Raw genomic sequence first — 20,782 nt, 5'->3', positions numbered from 1 at the left:
GACTGTTGTTCATGAATCATGGATTATATATCATAATATAATTAAGCAATAAGGCACTGAGGGGGTGTGGCCAATATAGCACGGCTAATAGCTGTTCTTATGCACGACGCATCGCAGATTGCCTTGAAACAGCCCTTAGCCGTGGTATATTGGCCATATACCACAAACCCCTGAGGTGCCTTATTGCTATTATAAACTGGTCACCAACGTAACAGTAAATGTTTTGTCATGCCTTTGATATACCACGGCTGTCAGCCAATCATCATTCAGGGCTGGAACCACAGTTTATAATAATAAGTCATATAAATGGTTAATACATTCTCATATGCATTGTGACTATCAAGCATCTAATAATGCTTGTATCAGCTGTTTATAATCACACCAAATAAAGTGTCACCCAGTTAGTCTATAAGCGGGCTTTCCGTGTAACAGGTTGGTCCATTAACTGACCACAGGGAGCTGTGCTGCTCTAGACCAAACTAGACCACAGTACGGTGTACATTTTAGGACCCCCTCAGCCTCAAGTCTCACACCGGTCTCAGATTTCAGTCCTGTACTGAAGAAGCAGAGTGTATGTGAGGAGGGCTGCAATCAAAAGATTTGAATATTAAGCCCCTCCTCTGGACTGCCGTTTGCTTCTGTTCTGTCCCTTTTTCCTTTTTTTTGTTTAAATATCATCCAGTTTAGTGATGCAAGCATATAGACCCATTGAGAAAGAGCAAACCTTTCCCTTGGTCTTCCTACAGTGCAGTAGTAACCTCTGAGGAACTATAACCGGTTGTGATAAAATAGGCCTATGGGTAAGCTTGCATTAAGTACCATATGCATCTTCTGTGTTGTGTTATGATAATATTGAATTAGTTAAAACGGAAGTACTGTTCATGGAACATCTAACACATTTGACATAGTTAGCTGGTTGTCTTGGTTGAGAGCTTGCTATGTTGGCTACTAGCTAACGCTGGAGGGTTGTGGTTTGTGGTTTACATCGCGTTGTTCCATTCTAAAATGAATAACAGCTAAATAACATTACCTTACATCAAATGAGCTAACTAATATAAGCAAATTAGCTAGCCAATATTAGCTGCTTAGCATAGCCTACTGTTCTAGCTAGATAGCTACCAGAAAGCTAGCTATGCCAACTTCTCAACCAAGACATAGCAAACGACCTAACCACCTTTTTACTAGCTTATGATTTGTGAAACCACAATATAGGCCTTCTAAAGACATTCTGAAGACTCCATTAAGACTTTATAAGCTAAAATGTTTGACTGAAGTGCGACTGAGAAGAGTTAGGCTATAATGCATATTCAACCATTCAACTCTACTTCAGTCAGTGTTCACCACACATTGTGTAACTATTCTCTCTCTGTAAACACAGACTGTGTGTTGTAAGGACATCTCCCCTGCTGTCGGAACTATACTATGCGACTGTAGCAGCTATCGATCCACACTATGCTTCAGGGTCCCAATGTGAGGGAAGAATATGGAGTTTCATGCCATGCACTGCTTCCCATTGTTTCCACTTAAGCCTCAGTGCACAAAACGGTTGCCTTCGGCCACTGAGGTGGAAGCCATGTTCAGCCAAGCTAACCAATTACTCATCACACTGTTTATTGGAATTTCTTCCGTTGTTTGCCTTTTAAACAGGGTGTACCGTATTTGACATTAAGGATGTACAACAACACCCTATTACGGATACAAAGGGTACGAGGGAGGTGAAAACGAAAAGAAAAGACTTCCAACTGCCATGACACACCTGGTGAAGAAAACAGACAGAAGTAAATAGTTGACTCACCAGTCCTGCACACAACCGAAGGACTCCTCGTTGGTGATGTCATACATCAGGATGAAGCCCATAGCTCCTCTGTAGTATGCTGTGGTAATGGTCCGGTATCGCTCCTGACCCGCTGTGTCCTACAGACAGAGATGGACATACATCTTTCAGATAGAACTGTCAGTTTCAACATAGACAGCCAGACAGTCTCGTTAACTGGAGTAAAGATAGGCAGACATACACACAAGCAGACAGACAGACAGACAGACAGACATACACACAAGCAGACAGACAGACAGACAGACAGACAGACAGACAGGGCCTCTCGGGCGATATCACTCCTTGACGACCTAATTGTTAAGCATGGTGAATCAACACAATCTGTGAATTTGTATTATAAAGTAGCAGTGGTAGAGAATAGGTGACCATCCTAAACAAGTGGTACGAACAACCTCACTAACTGTCTGAATGCGGCTTATTATCATCAATAATCCATTGAGAGATTGAACGCCACATAATTCAGACCAGAGATACAGCACTGCCTGATACACATCTACAGCTCAGAGTAAAAAACAATCACTTCATCACCGACAGTCAGCTGCTCTTGCACTTTGCTTAATGACTACCGTACGCACCAATAACAACCTCAGCCTTTAATTGAGCAACAGAGAGAGAAAGAGAGAAAAAGGGCCACTTCCTGTGCAGTGCATTGGATGCGTCCCAAATGGCAACCTATTCCCAACAATACAGTAGTATCTAACAATTCACAACAATACACACAAATCTAAAAGTAAAAGAATGACGGCGTGGTAATGACTAAAATACAGTAGAATAGAATATATACGCATGAAATGAGTAAAGCAAATAGCTATAGCCCAGTCTAGTGTTTACACAATCAGTATCACACCCGGACTGCTGGGTTTGCTTCCACGCTTCCGTGCCTCTGTTGCCATGGTAACTGGACATCTGGGAAGTGGTAGTTGGGCGGCCGGAGGAAAGGGGAGGTGGACAAGGGTGACAACAGAGGAGAGGAGGGCAGGGGTGGACGTGGGGTCCTTGCTATCCGGGTTCCTTGGGAACGTCCCCACCCCATTGAAGTCCAAATGTAAAATAGTTAAGGATCGGGTTAAGGATTGGGTAAAGATCGGGGTTAATTTTTAGGGTTAGGGTAGGGACTTCCCAAGGTTCCCAGATGGCTGGATTACAGGCGTTGGGAGACCAATAGGAGCACATCACTCTCTGAGGCAACTACAGACCACGTCCATCAACATAGAGAACAGTGGGGAGAGGTGGGGTTCTACTAAACATAAGCTTCACAATAGGTTATTTGCTAATGTTAATCACTTAGGACTTTTTACGTGTAGGAGAGACACTGGACTGGCTGGAATTCAGGGCAACCTTGATGTGAATCATGCTAAATCTAAAAAGGCATTTGTGTGTTCTTACTCTGCATGTCTGCTAAGTTGAGGCCTATACTAGCTACAACCCAAATATACACGGGATCTTAAAGTGAATTCCTAAGCTTTCTGCCCATCATAAGGACAAAGACTGTTCACGGAACTGGTATTTTTTCCTCTGTGACATTGGCAGACATACTGTGCAAGAGCTATGTCAATTCAACCCGCAGGTCCCTTATTCAGTTGAGAAAAGTAAAGATTTCCCCCATGGCATTCTCTTTCCTACAGTATCAAGTCACTCGAAAACTCCCTACTTAAGCAGAGTTAAAGTTCATAAATTGTTTTTATGTCTAAATACAGAATTCTAAAAGGGAATTTAAGCATATTTAGATACAAACAACAAAAATATGTGTGATCATTTTCTACTTACAACTTTTCTGAGATGGATCAATAAAACAACATATTTGGCTCAGTGTTAAATATGTTATTATTTTATACACCTTTATACAGCCTAAGCCTACAAACACTAATTTCCATACAATATGAACATGTCATTACGGTATTAACCATAAGCAATAGACTTCTATTGAGATGAGATTTCTCTCGTCTCAAACCCTCTCAATCCATCTTCTTCTCAACCCATCTCTCTCAAATCTGACATGTCATCGTTTCAATCCCAATTTACCTGCAACTAAAACAAACACCACCACTGTTGCTAAGCACTCATTGGTGTTTTTATTGAAGTGTCCTCTCATCAAAAAATATATATTGAGTGGAGCAGACGACACAAAACCCCTCAACGACGGGTTCAACCAATCAGTCTAGCAGAAGCAGCCTGCTAGACCACGGCACTGGACCATGACTACGTGGTCATTTTGCCTTCCGTTGCTGAACCGCGGCTTAACTCAGTTTGAAGACCACCGAGCTCTTATCAGACTGTGGCAGCAAGGATATGCTAGGCTAAACACACAGAGAGAGAGAGAGAGAGAGAGAGAGAGAGAGAGAGAGAGAGACAGAGACAGAGAGAGACAGAGAGAGACAGAGAGAGAGAGAGAGAGAGAGAGAGAGAGAGAGAGAGAGACAGAGACAGAGACAGAGAGAGAGAGAGAGAGAGAGAGAGAGAGAGAGAGAGAGAGAGAGAGAGAGAGAGAGAGAGAGAGAGAGAGAGAGAGAGAGAGAGAGAGAGAGAGAGAGAGAGAGAGTCATCATGCACACACTCAGTCATCATGCACATAAAGTGCATAAACAAACACACTGTTAATCACTTGCCCTCATTTTACTCAAACTTGCATACAGACAGGCACACACACACACAGTTTGGTATTGCCATCATTGTGGGGACCAAATAATCGATTCCCATCCTAAATCCTTTTTCCTTACCCTAAATCTGACCCTAACCCTTAACCTGACCATAACCCCTAACCCTAAAACTATACCATATCCTAACTCCTAACCTTAACCCTAAACCTCACTGTAATGCCTAACCCTAACCTTAATTGTAACCCTAAACCTAACATAGCATTTCTCCTTGTGTGGACCGGCATTTTTCCTTGTTTAACTATCCCTGTTAGGACTTCTGGTACCCACAAGGATATTTAAACAAACACACACACACAAGCACCCCCCCCCACACCCACACCCACAAATCCCAGACAAACCTCAACTAAGATGCAAGCAGACATGACCCCCTGCTCTGTCATAACTGAACCAACTCTTCAGACCTGGCTAGCTGTTCTACACTAAACGCCTGTGGCATGTCTCTGGTCTGTGTTTGCACAAAGCACGCAACATGAAACAACATAACTGTCCCAATACACTACTCTAATTACTGCAAACAGAAGAAGCCTGATATGACAGTAGAGTACAGTACCACAATCACATGGTGAGCCAGTCTGGAGAGTGGAAAATCAAGTCTGTCTGACAGGGAATATATGAGAGAGAGAGCTAGAGAGAGAGAGAATTTAAGGAAAGCTTTGATTATGTACAGACTCAGTGAGTATAGCTTTGCTATTGAGAATGGCCGCTGTAGGCAGACCTGACTCTCAAGAGAAGACCGGCTATGTGCACACTGCCCACAAAATGAAGTGGAAACTGAGCTGCACTTCTTAACCTCCTGCCAAATGTATGACCATATTAGAGACACATATTTCCCTCAGATTACACAGATCCACAAATGATTCGAAAACAAATCCAACTTTGATAAACTCCCATACTGTTTCTATGGTTTTTGGGAAGGAAAGGGGTTTTTGGGAAGCAGAGGTGGGGTCTCTCTCTCTCGCCCCCACACCTCCCAACCTACCTCACCATCTCTCTCTCTCCCCCATTCCTAACCAATCTCCCCTTCTCTCTCTCTCTTTCTCTCTACCCCCCCTTCCCAACCAACCTCACCATCTCTCTCTCTCTCCCCCATTCCTAACCAATCTCCCCATCTCTCTCTCTTCCCCCCCTTCCCAGCCAATTGATATTGTTTTTTAAGATAATTGATGAGACAAGTATTGTCCAGCCCATTGGGTATCTCACTGCACCCTCATACAGTATGTCATGTCTTGAAATATACAGACAGACAAATTCAAAAGTACATTTACATTGTAATACTTCTGACATCCATCTTTCAAACTCCGCAGAGAATTTGTTATTTTATAATTTTGTAAAATTCCCAGAAGGCATGAATTATGGAGTCATCAGATGTTTTACACTTCAAACATGAATCTGCCATTGTGCTGAAGAATTTGTGAATTTTGTCTCTTGTATAATAAATTCTATACAGTAATTTATACTGGATTAAGAGTACATATTTGTTACCTGTAATCTCATTAGTTATGTTTCAACATTCCTTTCCATCTTGTGCCAATATCAATTATTTTTTAATCTTGGTTCCAATAATAATAATAAAAATGTGTATAGGCTCTTTGCAAGGTTTTCTATAGTTTATCTATCATATCAACATCCTTTGGTGACTCAAATAGGATTCCCTCAAGATTACTCTGATGTTCAAAAGGTTTCAAATTAACATTGTGTGATATAAAACTTTTAAATTGGATGTATTTGAAAATACCTACATTGGTCAATCCAAAATTGTTTTTTAAAGCTGTCATGGAAAATAAATGTATTTCCTATTACCAAGTCATTTACGGTTTCTATGCCTTTAGTTTTCCATGTGGGCCAATTTATCGATGAATTCTAAAAAGCTATCCAAGGATTGTTCCATAAAGTTGTGTTTCTAGGGAGTGAAATTGGTTCTTGCAAAATATACATTTCATTTTCTTCCATGTTGTTATAGTGTTCTTAACTATTAAGTTGTTAATGTTCTTAGATTTATACTTTAAAAATAGACATGAGCATGCGCCTCTTCAATATGTACCCATTGTTCCTCTTTAGTGCATTTAATAACTAGCCCTATGTAGCAAGTAAAAGGGTAGGGTGTTGATACAATTCCAAGTCTGGAAGGTTAAAATCGATCAAATTTATTTATAAAGCCCTTTTTACATCAGCAGATGTCACAAAGTGCTTATACAGAAACCCAGCCTAAAACCCCAAACAGCAAGCAATGCAGATGTAGAAGCACGGTGGCTAGGAAAAAAATCTCTAGAAAGGCAGGAACCTAGGGAGAAACCTAGAGACGAACCAGGCTCTGAGGGGTGGCCAGTCTTCATCTGGCTGTGCCGTGTGAAGATTATAAGAGTACATGACCATTTAAGGCCAGATTGTTCTTCAAAATGTTCAAACGTTCCTAGATGACCAGCAGAGTCAAATAATAATCACAGTGGTTGTAGAGGGTCCAACAGGTCAGTACCTCAAGAGTAAATGTCACTTGGCTTTTCATAGCCGAGCATTCAGAGGTCGAAACAGCAGGTGCGGTAGAGAGAGTCGAAAACAGCAAGTCCGGTAAACAGGTCAGGGTTTCCTAGCCGCAGGCAGAACAGTTGAAACTGGAGCAGCAGCAAGACCAGGTGGACTGGGGACAGCCAAGAGTCATCAGGCAAGGTAGTCCGGAGGCATGATCCTAGGGCTTAGGGAGGGGAGGGAGAGAGCGAGAATTAGAGGGAGCATACTTAGTCACACAGGACACCAGATAAGACAGGAGAATTACACCAGATACAACAGGCTGACCCTAACCCCCCCCCCCCTAACCCCCCCCCGGCACATAGACTATTGCAGCATAGATACTGGAAGCTGAGACGGGGGTGGGTCAGGGGACACTGTGGCCCGTCTGACGATACCTCCGGAAAGGGCCAACCAGACAGGATATAACCCCACCCACTTTGCCAAAGCACAGCCCCCACACCACTAGAGGGATATCCGCAGACCACCAACTTACTACCCTGAGACAAAGCTGAGTATAGCCCACAAAGATCTCCTTCACCGCACGAGCCCGAGGGGGCGCAAAACCGGACAGGAAGATCACATCTATGACTCAACCCACTCAAGTGATGCACCCCTTCTAGGGACGGCATGGAAGAACACTAGTAAAACCAGTGACTCAGCCCCTGTAATAGAGGCAGAGGCAGAGAATCTCAGTGGAGAGAGGGGAGCCGGCCAGGCAGAGACAGCAAGGGCAGTTTGTCACTTCAGTGCCTTGCCATTCATCTTCACACCCCTGGGCCAGACTACACTCAATCATAAGACCTACTGAAGAGAGGAGTCTTCAGTACAGACATAAAGGTTGAGTCTGTGTCTCACTTGGATAGTCAGATCATTCCATAAAAATTGAGCTCTATAGGAATAAGCCCTGCCTCTAGCTGTTTGCTTAGAAATTCCAGGGACAGTAAGGAGGCCTGCGTCTTGTGACCGTAGCGTATGTGTAGGTTTGAAATCAGCCCTAGCGTTAACAGGAAGCCAATGTAGAGGCTAGCACTGGAGTGTGCTATGTTTTGGTTCTAGTCAGGATTCTAGCAGCCGTGTTTAGCACTAACTGAAGTTGATTTTGTGCTTTATCTGGGTAGCTGGAGAGTTGAGCATTGCAGTAGTCTAATCTAGAAGTGACAAAGCATGGATTAGATATTCTGCATCATTTTTGGACAAAATGTTTCAGATTTTTGCAATGTTACGAATATGGAAAAAAACGGTCCTTGAAATATCCTTGATATGTTTGTCAAAAGAGAGATCAGGGTCCAGAGTAATGCCGAGGTCTTTCACAGTTTTATTTGAGACGACTGTACAACCACCAAAAGTCATTGTTAGATCCAACAACTTGGGCCCTAGAACTAGCATCTGTTTTGTCTGAGTTTAAAAGTTAAACATTTGCCGCCATCCACTTCCTTATGCCTGAAACACAGGCTTCCAGGGAAGGCAATTTTGGGGCTTCACCAAGTTTTATCGAAATGTACAGCTGTGTGTCATCTGCATAGCAGTGAAAGTTGGCATTGTGTTTCCGAATGACATCACCAAGAGGTAGAATATATATTGAAAACAATTGAACCTTGAGGAACGACGAAACCTAGGATTGGTTTGTCAGAGGTCAAACCATCCTGAGACAAACTGATATCTTTCTGACAGATAAGATCTAAACCATGCAAGAACTTGTCCATGTAGACCAATTAGGGTTTCTAATCTCTCAAAAGGAATGTGGTGATAGATGGTGTCAAAAGCAGCACTAAGGTCTAGGAGCACTAAAGTCTAGGAGCACTCAGGTCTAGGAGCACTCAGGTCTAGGAGCACTAAGGTCTAGGAGCACTAAGGTCTAGGAGCACGAGGACAGATGCAGAGCCTTGGTCTGACACCATTGAAAGGTAATTTGTCGCCTTTACGAGGACAGTCTCAGTACTATGATGGGGTCTACGACCAGCCTGAAGCATTTCATATACATTATTTGTCTTCAGGAAGGCAGTGAGTTGCTGCGCAACAGCTTTATTTTTTAATTGATAGGAATGGGAGATTCAATATAGGCTGATAATTTTTTACATTTTCTGGGCTTTATTACTGCCACTTTTAGTGAGTTTGGTACACATACGGTGGATAGGGAGCCGTTTATTATGTTCAACATAGAAGGGCCAAGCACAGGAAGCAGCTCTTTCAGTAGTTTAGTTGGAATAGGGTCTAGTATGAAGCTTGACGGTTTAGAGGCCATGACTATTTTCATGAATGTGTCAAACTCGAGCGTCTCTATTGGTGCTAGGTCCTGGCAGTTCTGTGCAGACTCAGAACAACTTTGGAGAAATAAACAGATTCAAAGTGGAGTCCATCATTTGCTTTCTAATGATCATGATCTATTCATTGAAGACATTCATGAATTTATCACTGCTGAAGTGAAAGATGTAAATAAAATAAATGTTAATTGTCTCCTCAATTAGGTTGGAAAAATAGGATGATCGAGCAGCAGTGAGGGCTCTTTGATATTCCACAGTACTATCTTTCCAAGCTAGTCGAAAAACTTTTCTGTATACCAGGGAGCAAATTTCTTGTGACAGCAATTTTTTGTTATTAGGGATGTGACTACATCTAGAGTATTACACAAGGTTAAATTAAGATCCTCAGTTAGGTAGTTAACCTATTTTAATACTCCGACATCCATGGGTAGGTGGAGGGATTCTATGGAAGGGATTCTAGGAATCTTTGGGTTGTCAGAGAATTTATAGCATGGCTTTTGATCCTTGGCTGGGGCCTGGGCAGATTATTTGTTGCAATTGCAAACGTAATAAAATGGTGGTCCGATAGTCCAGGATTATGAGGAAAAACATTTATATACACAATATTTATTCCACGGGACAAAACCACATCCAGAGTATGACTGTGGCAATGAGTAGGTCCGGAGACATGTTGGACAAAAAACAATAAGTTGATGATGACTCCGAAAGCCTTTGGAGTGGGTCTGTGGACTTTTCCATGTAAATACTAAAGTCACCAAAAATGTGATATTATCTGCCATGACTACAAGGTCCGATAGGAACTCAGGGAGGAACACTGTATACTGTCCAGGAGGCCTGTAAACAGTAGCTACAGTTGAAGTCGGAAGTTTACATTCACCTTAGCCAAATACATTTAAACTCCATTTTTCAAAACTCCTGACATGTAATCCTTGTAAAGATTCCCTGTCTTAGGTCAGTTAGGATCACCACTTTACTTTAAGAATGTGAAATGTCAGAAAAATAGTGGAGAAAATTATTTATTTCAGCTTTTATCACATTCCCAGTGGGTCAGAAGTTTACATTCACTCAATTAGTATTTGGTAGCATTGCCTTTAAATTGTTTAACTTGGGTCTAACGTTTCAAGAAGCCTTCCACAAGCTTCCCACAATAATTTGGGTTAATTCTGGCCCATTCCTCCTGACAGAGTTGGTGTAACTGAGACAGATTTGTAGGTCTCCTTGCTCGTACACACTTTTTCAGTTCTGCCCACAAATTTTCTATGGGATTGAGGTCATGGCTTTGTGATGGCCACTCCAGTACCTTGACTTTGTTGTCCTTAAGCCATTTTGCCACAACTACTTGGGGTCATTGTGCATTTGGAAGACCCATTTGCGACCAAGCTATAACTTCCTGACTGATGTCTTGAGATGTTGCTTCAATATATGCACACAATTTTCCTTCCTTATGATTTCTTCTATTTTGTGAAGTGCACCAGTCCATCCTGCAGCAAAGCACCCCCACAACATGATGCTGCCACCCCCATGCTTTATGGTTGAGATGGTGTTCTTCGGCTTGCAAGCCTCCCCCTTTTCCTCCAAACATAACAATGGTCATTATGGCCAAACAGTTCTATTTTTGCTTCATCAGACCACAGGACATTTCTCCATGTGCAGTTGCAAACCGTAGTCTGGCTTTTATATGGCGGTTTTGGAGCAGTGGCTTCTTCCTTGCTGAGCGGCCTTTCAGGTTATGTCGATATAGGACTCGTTTTACTGTCGATATAGATCCTTTTGTACTTGTTTCCCCCAGCATCTTCACAAGGTGCTATGCTGTTGTTCTGGGATTGATTTGCACTTTTCGCACCAAAGTACATTCATCTCTAGGAGACAGAACGCGTCGTCTTCCTGAGCGGTATGACGGCTGTGTGGACCCATGGTGTTTATACTTGCGTACTATTGTTTGTACAGATGAACATGGTACCTTCAGGCATTTGGAAATTGCTCTCAAGGATTAACCAGACTTGTGAGGGACTACAATTTTTTTCTGAAGTCTTAGCTGATTTCTTTTGATTTTCCTGTGATGTCAAGCAAAGAGTCACTGAGTTTGAAGGTAGGCCTTGAAATACAGGTACACCTCCAATTGACTCAAATGATGTAAATTAGCATATCAGATGCTTCTAAAGCCATGCCATCATTTTCTGGAATTTTCCAAGCTGTTTAAAGGAACAGTCAACTTAGTGTATGTAAACTTCTAACCCATTGGAATTAAAATACAGTGAATTATAAGTGAAATAATGTCTGGAAACAATTGTTGGAAAATTAGATGTCCTACCCGATTTGTAAAAACTATAGTTTGTTTACAAGAAATTTGTGGAGTGGTTGAAAAATGAGTTTTAATGACTTCAACCTAAGTGTATGTAAACTTCCGACTTCCACTGTATAAAAAGTGATTGAGTAGGCTGCATAGATTATGACTAGACGCTCAAAATACGAAAACAGTCTTTTTGGGGGGTAAATTGAAATTTGCTGTCATGAATGTTAGCAACACCTCCTCCGCCTTTGCGGGATGCACGGGGGATATGGTCACCAGTGTAACAAGGAGGAGAGGCCTCATTCAACACAGTAAATTCATCAGGCTTGGGCCATGTTTGTCAGGCCAATCACATCAAGATTATGATCAGTGGTTAGTTAATTGCCTATGACTGCCTTGGAAGTGAGGGATCTAACATTATGTAACTCTATTTTGAGATGTGAGACGTCACAATATCTTTCAATAATGACAGGAATGGAGGTCTTATTCCAGTGAGATTGCAAAGGCAAACACCTCCATGTTTTGTTTTGCTCAACCTAGATCGAGGCACAGACACGATTACTCGATGCCGACATCTTTCTAGCTGATTTACACGCTGAAGCTATGTTGCGCTTGGTGACCTCAATTTGCTTAAAATCAAATGGATTTGTCACATATGCCGAATACAACAGGTTTTGGACCTTACAGTGAAATGCTTACTTACAAGCCCTTAACTAACATTGCAGTTTTAAGAAAATACCTTAAAAAAGTAAGAGATAAGAATAACAAATAATTATTTGGGTAGTTATTAAAGTGGCTATGAATTGATAATAACAGAGAGTAGCAGAAGTGAAAGGGGGACTATTTGTAACGGTTCTCTTGAGTTGAAGGAGAGGCGGACCAAAATGCAGCGTGGTTTCTATTCATGGTTATTTAATAAAGAAAAAAACTATACATGAATAGACTAACAAAAACAATAAACGTGAGAAAACCTAAACAGCCCTATCTGGTACAAAGACAGGAACAATCACCCACAAACACACAGAGAAACCCAGGCTACCTAAGTATGATTCTCAATCAGAGACAACTAATGACACCTGCCTCTGATTGAGAACCATACTAGGCCGAAACATAGAAATACCCAAATCATAGAAAAACAAACAGACTGCCCACCCCAACTCACGCCCCGACCATACTAAATAATGACAAAACAAAGGAAATAAAGGTCAAAACATGACACTATTTGCGAATGCAAATAGTCAGGGTAGCTATTTGATTAGCTGTTCAGGAGTCTTATGGGTTGGGGTAGAAGCTGTTTAGAAGCCTCTTGGACCTAGACTTGGCGCTCTGGTACCGCATGCCGTGCGGTAGCAGAGATAACAGCCTATGACTAAGGTGTCTGGAGTCTTTGACCAGGCAGTGATGCAACCCGTCAGGATGCTCTCAATGGTGCAGCTGTAAAACCTTTTGAGGATCTGAGGATCCATGCCAAATCTTTTCAGTCTCCTGTGGGGGAATAGGTTTTGTCGTGCCCTCTTTATACTAACATCTTTGGTGCCAACGTGGATAACAATATATCTATACTCTCTACACTCGCCAGATTTAGCCTTAGCCAGCACAATCTTCAGATTAGCCTTTACGTTGGTAGCCCTGCCCACTGGTTAACAGTGTATGGTCGCTGGATGAGTCTTTTTAAGTCTAATATTGTGAGTAATAGAGTCGCCAATGACTAGGGTTTTCAATTTGTCCAAGCTAATGGTTGGAGGCTTCGGCAACCCAGACCCGTAACAGGTGGAGGAGAGACCTGAGAAAGCTCAGCCTCTAACTCGTTGCTGAATGGGGAGAACCGGTTGGAAGTTTCTGTTGAGCATGGCGACAGCATTTCTTTCCAGAAGCCTTGAGAAAATTGTCTGCCTGCGGGGACCGTGCCGTGGGATTTATACTACTATCTGTATTCGCTGGTGGTGGCACAGACACCATATCATCCTTTCCTACACTTAAATTGCCCTTGCCTGACAGCATCTACAGCTGGGCTCGCAACACGGCTATCCTCACCATAAGGAGATAGTTCTCCTGTATATTATGAGTACAGCAACTGCAATTAGATGGCATAGTGCTAATGTTACTAACGTTACTTAGCTTTTTGGGCTAGTGGAGGTCCTGTAGAACCATGTCCAGATAAAGCATCCGGGGTGGAAAAGTTTAAAGTAAAACGTTGAGCGAGGAAAAAAACTAAGACTTTGGGAAATGTGTTCAAAGTAAAAAACTAAAAGTTTGGCAGATCGCCAAGTAGCAACAAACAGCAGGGAGACAAAACCACCCTCAGATGTAGGAACATGAAAAACGTTCCTTATTATTCTGTTATATTTGCCCATATAAGCGTATGTTATGAGCGAGTATACTTTTTAAAAGAATGTCTTTGTGTGTGGTAATAAAAATAAATACTGAAACGTTGGGAGTCATGCCAATCTAAAGAGGTTTATTCTACCGGGAAGATTTATGGGAAGGTTATTCAATTTAATTACACCTGCTTTAATATTGTTGAGTAATGGAATAAAGTTACCTTTATATATTTGTTGTTTGTTGTCATTTATTAAGCATCCTAAGTATTTCATATTTTTTGTGGTCCACTTAAAGGATTGCTGTAGATCGTGAGTCATTTTTTTTTTCTTCCTACATTTTATAACCTGAGATTTTGGAGTGTTCTGAAAATATTCTTAGCATAGGGGACACTGAGTGTGGCTTAAACCAGAGGAAGATTTTCACAGGATTCATTTTTCTAAACTGCACCCTGTAGGCATAATTATTCATTTTCTTCATTTAATTGACTCTTATGACAGAAGCCTGGTGGTTTTTATTGAAGATATTTCAACATTTTCTATACGATAAAAAGCTACATTGATCACTCATGCTTGGCTGCCAAATGTATAGGTGTCCCCATAGGTCTAATATTTCAATTATGGAAATGTCATCATAATCATTATTTTGATGATTCACGTTAAGGCGTCCGCATAAGAGTTTGTGCACATATTATGAAGACATTTTATGAGGTTTCTATTTGTTTTGGACTTCGGTGGGGGGTTTTCCGACTGTTCGGGCACAAGGCATTTTTTCTTGAGGCCAAACCAAAATTCGGAGCCGAAATCAACGCTCCTTCGTCGGTGATTGGTCAACAGAAGGGATTATTCAATAAATATTTGGGTGTGTTCGTAAATTCAAACTGTAGTGCGCTCGTAAATTCAGAGCGTTGTCAAATTGTTCGTTCGTAAATTCAGAGCGTTTCACTCTCGGAGCCTTCGAAGTGCACACTGAACGCTCTGGAGGGGTTGGGTTGATCCGAAACTTCACAACCGCAATCAAGTTAACTGGCTAACGTTGGTTAGCTACTTCCAGACATCAATGAGAGAACACATCACTCTGACCATTTTACACGCCCTAGCAGAGCTGGTTAGGCTGTTTACATGTTATCCAGAGCGTTGGTGACTGTAATTTTGCAGCTGGCAACAATTGAATTACGCTTCTTTGCCGACGTTTACTGACACCGGCCATATTCAACGGGTGTTGAGCGTTCATAGATGCATCAGTTATTCTGCCCTCTGGCACATTCAGACGAGTGCTCTGAAATCGGATTCGATAGCCAGAGTAAATTTACGAACGCACCCTTTGTTGTGGTTCAACGAGACACAACTCGTTTTCATTGTGAAATACTGCACCAAACATCTTAGATGTAAAATTGCGCGACTAAGATCTCCTCGGTTAAAACGTCAAAATGACTGACCGATTTCTTGAGTTATTTTAGATTCATTCTAATTATTTGGAGGAAGAGCACACTGTCAACGGCGTCTCATAATGGACAGCAGTACTATTTCCCTTTTCCTCATATTTCAAGAGAAGTTTTTTAAGGGAGTATGCGAACATACCCTCTGGCTAGGTGCCAGCAGAACTGAAGCATGCTGACGCTTTTAGACGCCCCTCCTAATGAAATTGCCCCCATCCTGCTGATGTGAGCTGCTGGACAGCGTACTTGCACTTGATATGTGTTTATGGATGAGAAAGTGAACTTGCCATTTCCAAAAATGAGCTCAGTGGGGAATGGGGATTCGCTGCGTAGCGATCTGTTGCCCAGGCCAACAACCAGGGTTTCATTAAATAGGCTTAGGCACTTTACTTTTTTATTGCACATTAATTAAACTGAAACATTTGGCGATGTTCAATTTAAATTCATTGCTACTAAACGTGCGTTCAGACCAAAACAAATGTTGGTCTCTGGCTAGCATTGCACAGATTGTGGTCGCCTAAATTCCTGTAGGCTAGGCCTAATATGTAGGCTAGCATACGAATGGTGGAATAATAGCCCAGTCTATGAATTAATTTATAATTTACTAATCTCTGTCTTCACTGTTCCTTTCTTGCACAATTCACGCATCTCTTCCATCCTCTTTATTCCTATTATAGCTCTTCAATCAGTAGCCTAGCCCATTGTTTGTCCCAGAAGTAGAAAAATAGTTTGGGTCACTTATTTTGCTCTAAAATGAACTGGCAGGGAAGTTTGAATAGCAAGAGCTTCTCTGGTATGATGTGATCACATTGGCTGGTGGTAAAAATTAAATAAACAGGAATCCCTGCACCCAATGTTTATGTTTACAATTGAATGTATTATGTCAGAATGCCCAATGTTAGATCATTAAAGTTTGAACGCTTTCCTATCAGTCTAATTTGCATAAACATTGTGATTGGATGATAGGATCAGGATCAAATCCTCTGATATCCTCAAGCTCATTAATGATCGAATGTTTATATTTGAAGATTGTCAAAAGGCAAGTCTCTTTGGCAATGAGAAGGAGTGGAATGTTAGCTGAAGAGACTGGTACCTAGCCTACTCTGACCCATCTCCCTAACCCTTAGGTAGAAGACAAAATAGCTCTAACAGTCTCATTTCATTTCCTGGAAGCCTGCTGGCTGGCTACAGTAGGGTCACGTCCCAAATGGCACACATTTCCCAATATTGCAGTACTTCTGACCAGGTATTTTCGGGCTCTGGTCAGAAGTAGTGCACTATGTAGGGTAAAGAGTGCCATTTGGAACATACTTTAGGTTGGAGCTAGCAGCCTAGCACAGTTGTCATTAAGGTGATGAAGGCTGCATTAGTTAATGCATTGCCTCCAGGCAGCCACCCCCCAGAGGGGCAGTCACCATCAGTACAGAGTGCAGACACAATCGCTAAAGATTCATGTTGTCTGGCCCCAGTCCAAGCATCCAGGAGGTCTCTGTTGATTCCAGCAGTCTCTCTCTCTATATAATGGAATTTAGCAGACACTTTTATCCAGAGCAACTTATAGTCATGCGTGAATACATTCTACATAAGGGTGGTCCCAGGAATCAAACCCGCTATCCTGGCATTACAAGCTCCATACTCTACCAACAGAGCTACAGAGGACTACTCTTCATTCTCCTCTCTGTGTGTCTCTCTCCCTCACATGTTCTCTCTTTATCTCCTTCCCTCTCTTTGTTTTCAACCCCCACATCCTTTCACCAGGCAGACCCATAAATTCAGAACCCCAACAACACACAGTGACCTGTTATTAGCTAGATGTACTGATGCTTCAGATTCATAGACAGGTGAACGGGCTGAAGGATGAATGGATGGATACTGGAAGTTGTCTGTGCCTAGGGAGGGAGGAATCGAATGTTCATGAGTAGAACATGCTGAGAAAAGAAGAGAGAATTAATTGGGAAATATAGCCTGGGTTCCAGTTTTAGATTTCCGTAGAGAATGAGGAGGCAGAGCAAATCTCTCTGACGGGCAGCCGGGGCACTGAGAATAAGCTCGGTAGACAGATGTTTGTTTGAGGATGTCAGCATTGACTGATTGAGACATCCAGTTGAAATATGCTAGGAATGCCACGCCCTATTAAAGCGGAACCTTCTTCCAAGCCAGAAAACTTCAGATACATTGCAAGAATGTGTGCTTGGATTCATTTGATAAATAGTGTTAACTGTGGGAGAATACATGATAGCTAGCTTCCAATAACAGCATTTCAAATATGCTTCTTTAAATCAAGTTCATGGCCATTAAATTAACATTATCCTGGCAACCAGTTTTGATAGAATAGCTATTTACATCTTGTATCAGAATGGTAGATCAGTGCAATCATGTTCAATATAGGCTACCTCCAAAAAACCACAATGTCTAATTAAATCAAAGTTTATTTGTCACGCCGAATACAACAGGTGTATGTAGACCTTACAGTGAAATGTTTACTTACAGGCTCTAATCAATGGTGCGAAAAATAAAATTTAAAAAAGGTGTGTGTGTGTGTGTGTGTGTGTGTAGGTGAGTAAAGAAATAAAACAACAGTAAAAAGACATTTGAAAAAAGAGTAGCAAGGCTATATAGAGACGCCTGTCAGTCAGGCTTATTTTCGGTAGTATGTACATCGTTAAAGTGACTATGCATATATGATGAACAGAGAGTAGCAGAAGCCTAAAAAGAGGGGTTGGCGGGTGGTGGGACACAATGCAGATGGCCCGGTTAGCCAATGTGCAGGAGCACTGGTTGGTCGGGCCAATTTAGGTAGTATGTATGTAACCGATGTGAAATGGCTAGCTGGTTAGCGGTGGTGCGCGCTAATAGAGTTTCAATTGGTGACGTCACTTGCTCTGAGACCTTGAAGTAGTGGTTCCCCTTGCTCTGCAAGGGCCGCGGCTCTTGTGGAGCGATGGGTAACGATGCTTCGTGGGTGACTGTTGTCTGTGTGTGCAGAGGGTCCCTGGTTCGCGAGGGGACGGACTAAAGTTATACTGTTACATGTACGTGAATGTATAGTTAAAATGACTATGCATATAAGATTAACAGAGAGTAGCAGCAGCGTAAAAGGTTGGGAAGGGGCACACAATGCAAATAGTCCAGGTAACCATTTGGTTACCTGTTCAGGAGTCTTATGGCTTGGGGGTAAAAACTGTTGAGAAGCCTTTTTGTCCTAGACTTGGCACTCCGGTACCGCTTGCCATGCGGTAGTAGAGAGAACAGTCTATGACTGGGGTGGCTGGGGTCTTGGACAATTTTTAGGGCCTTCCTCTGACACCGCCTGGTGTAGAGGTCCTGGATGGCAGGCAGCTTTGCCCCAGTGATGTACTGGGCCGTACGCACTACCCTCTGAAGTGCCTTGCGGTCGGAGTCCGAGCAATTGCCGTACCAGGCAGTGATGCAACCGGTCAGGATGCTCTCGATGTTGCAGCTGTAGGACCTTTTGAGGATCTCAGGATCCATGCCAAATATTTTTAGTTTCCTGAGGGGGAATAGGCTTTGTAGTGCCCTCTTCACGACTGTCTTGGTGTGTTTGGACCAATCTCGTTTGTTGGTGATGTGGACACCAAGGAATTTGAAGCTCTCAACCTGCTCCACTACAGCCCCGTCGATGAGAATGGGGACGTGCTCGGTGCTCCTTTTCCTGTAGTCCACAATCATCTCCTTAGTCTTGGTTACGTTGAGGGATAGGTTGTTATTCTGGCACCACCCGGCCAGGTCTCTGACCTCCTCCCTATAGGCTGTCTCGTCGTTGTCGGTGATCAGACCTACCACTGTTGTGTCGTCAGCAAACTTAATGATTGTGTTGGAGTCCTGCCTGGCCATGCAGTCGTGGGTGAACCGGGAGTACAGGAAGGGACTGAGCCCGCACCCCTTGGGAGCTCCAGTGTTGCGGATCAGCGTGGCAGATGTGTTGTTACTTACCCTCACCACCTGGTGGCGGCCTGTCAGGAAGTCCAGGATCCAGTTGTAGCAGGAGGTGTTTAGTCCCAGGATCCTTAGCTTGGTGATGAGCTTTGAGGGTACTATGGTGTTGAACGCTGAGCTGTAGTCAATGAACAGCATTCTCACATAGGTGTTCCTTTTGTCCAGGTGGGAAAGGGCAGTGTGGAGTGCAATAGAGATGGCATCATCTGTGGATCTGTTTGGGTGGTATGCAAATTGGATTGGATCCAGGGTGTCTGGGGTGATGGTGTTGATGTGAGCCATTACCAGCCTTTCAAAGCACTTCATGGCTACGGACGTGAGTGCTACGGGTCTGTAGTCATTTAGGCAGGGTGACTATGGTGGTCTACTTGAAGCATGTTGGTATTACAGACTCAATCAGAAAGATGTTGAAAATGTCAGTGAAGACACCTGCCAGTTGGTCAGCACATGCCCGGAGCACACGTCCTGGTAATCCGTCTGGCCCCACAGCCTTGTGTATGTTGTCCTGTTTAAAGGTCTTACGCTACAGAGAGCGTGATCACACAGTCGTCCGTAACAGATGATGCTCTCATGCATGCCTCAGTGTTGCTTGCCTCGAAGCGAGCATAGAAGTGATTTAGCTCGTCTGATAGGCTCATGTCACTGGGCAGCTCGCAGCTGTGCTTCCCTTTGTAGTCTAATAGTTTGCAAGCCCTGCCACATCCGACGAGCGTCGGAGCCAGTGTAGTATGATTCAATCTTAGCCCTGTATTGACGCTTTGCCTGTTTGATGGTTCGTCGCAGGGCATAGCGGGATTTCTTGTAAGCTTCCAGGTTAGAATCCCACACCTTGAAAGCGGCAGCTCTACCCTTTAGCTCAGTGTGAATGTTGCCTGTAATCCATAGCTTCTGGTTGGGGTATGTACGTACAGTCACTGTGGGGACGACGTCCTCAATGCACTTATTGATAAAGCCGGTGACTGATGTGGTGCATTCCTCAATGTTATTGGAAGAATCCCGGAACATGTTCCAGTCTGTGATAGCAAAACAGTCCTGTAGTTTAGCATCTGCTTCACCTGACCATTTTTTTAATAGACCCAGTCAGGCCGAGTGGTGCTTCCTGATAATTAGAATCAGGAGCATAGAGTTGTGGTTGGATTTACCAAATGGAGAGCGAGGGAGAGCTTTGTACGCGTCTCTGTGTGTGGAGTACAGGTGATCTAGAATTGTTTCCCTCTGGTTGCACATTTAACATGTTGATAGAGATTTGGTAAAACTGATTTAAGTTTCCCTGCATTAAAGTCTCTGGCCACTAGGAGCGCCGGCTCTGGGTGAGTGGTTTCCTGTTTGCTTATTTCCTTATTCAGCTGACTGAGTGCGGTCTTTGTGCCAGCATCTGTCTGTGGTGGTAAATAAACAGCCACGAAAAGTATAGCTGAGAACTCTTTAGGCAAGTAGTGTGGCCTGCAGATTATCACAAAATACTCTACTTCAGGCGAGCAAAATCTTGAGACATCTTTAGATTTCGTGCACCAGCTGTTG

General features: G+C 42.8%; 1 protein-coding gene across 1 annotated transcript in view; it reads right to left on the bottom strand.

The window, feature by feature from the left end:
* The window catches only part of LOC135518339 (ras-related protein Rab-3C-like), a 65,624-nt gene that overhangs the window by 28,978 nt on the left and 15,864 nt on the right, over positions 1–20,782 (bottom strand). Inside the window, exon 3 of the mRNA XM_064943442.1 lies at positions 1,796–1,914. Within this exon, the coding sequence (XP_064799514.1) occupies positions 1,796–1,914 (119 nt within the window). The remainder of the gene's footprint in view (positions 1–1,795; positions 1,915–20,782) is intronic.

The sequence above is a fragment of the Oncorhynchus masou genome, chromosome 28, assembly GCF_036934945.1.
Source record: "Oncorhynchus masou masou isolate Uvic2021 chromosome 28, UVic_Omas_1.1, whole genome shotgun sequence".
NCBI lineage: Eukaryota > Metazoa > Chordata > Actinopteri > Salmoniformes > Salmonidae > Oncorhynchus > Oncorhynchus masou.
The sequence above is the reverse complement of the archived record's forward strand: the minus strand, read 5'-3'. Positions and strand labels throughout refer to the sequence as shown.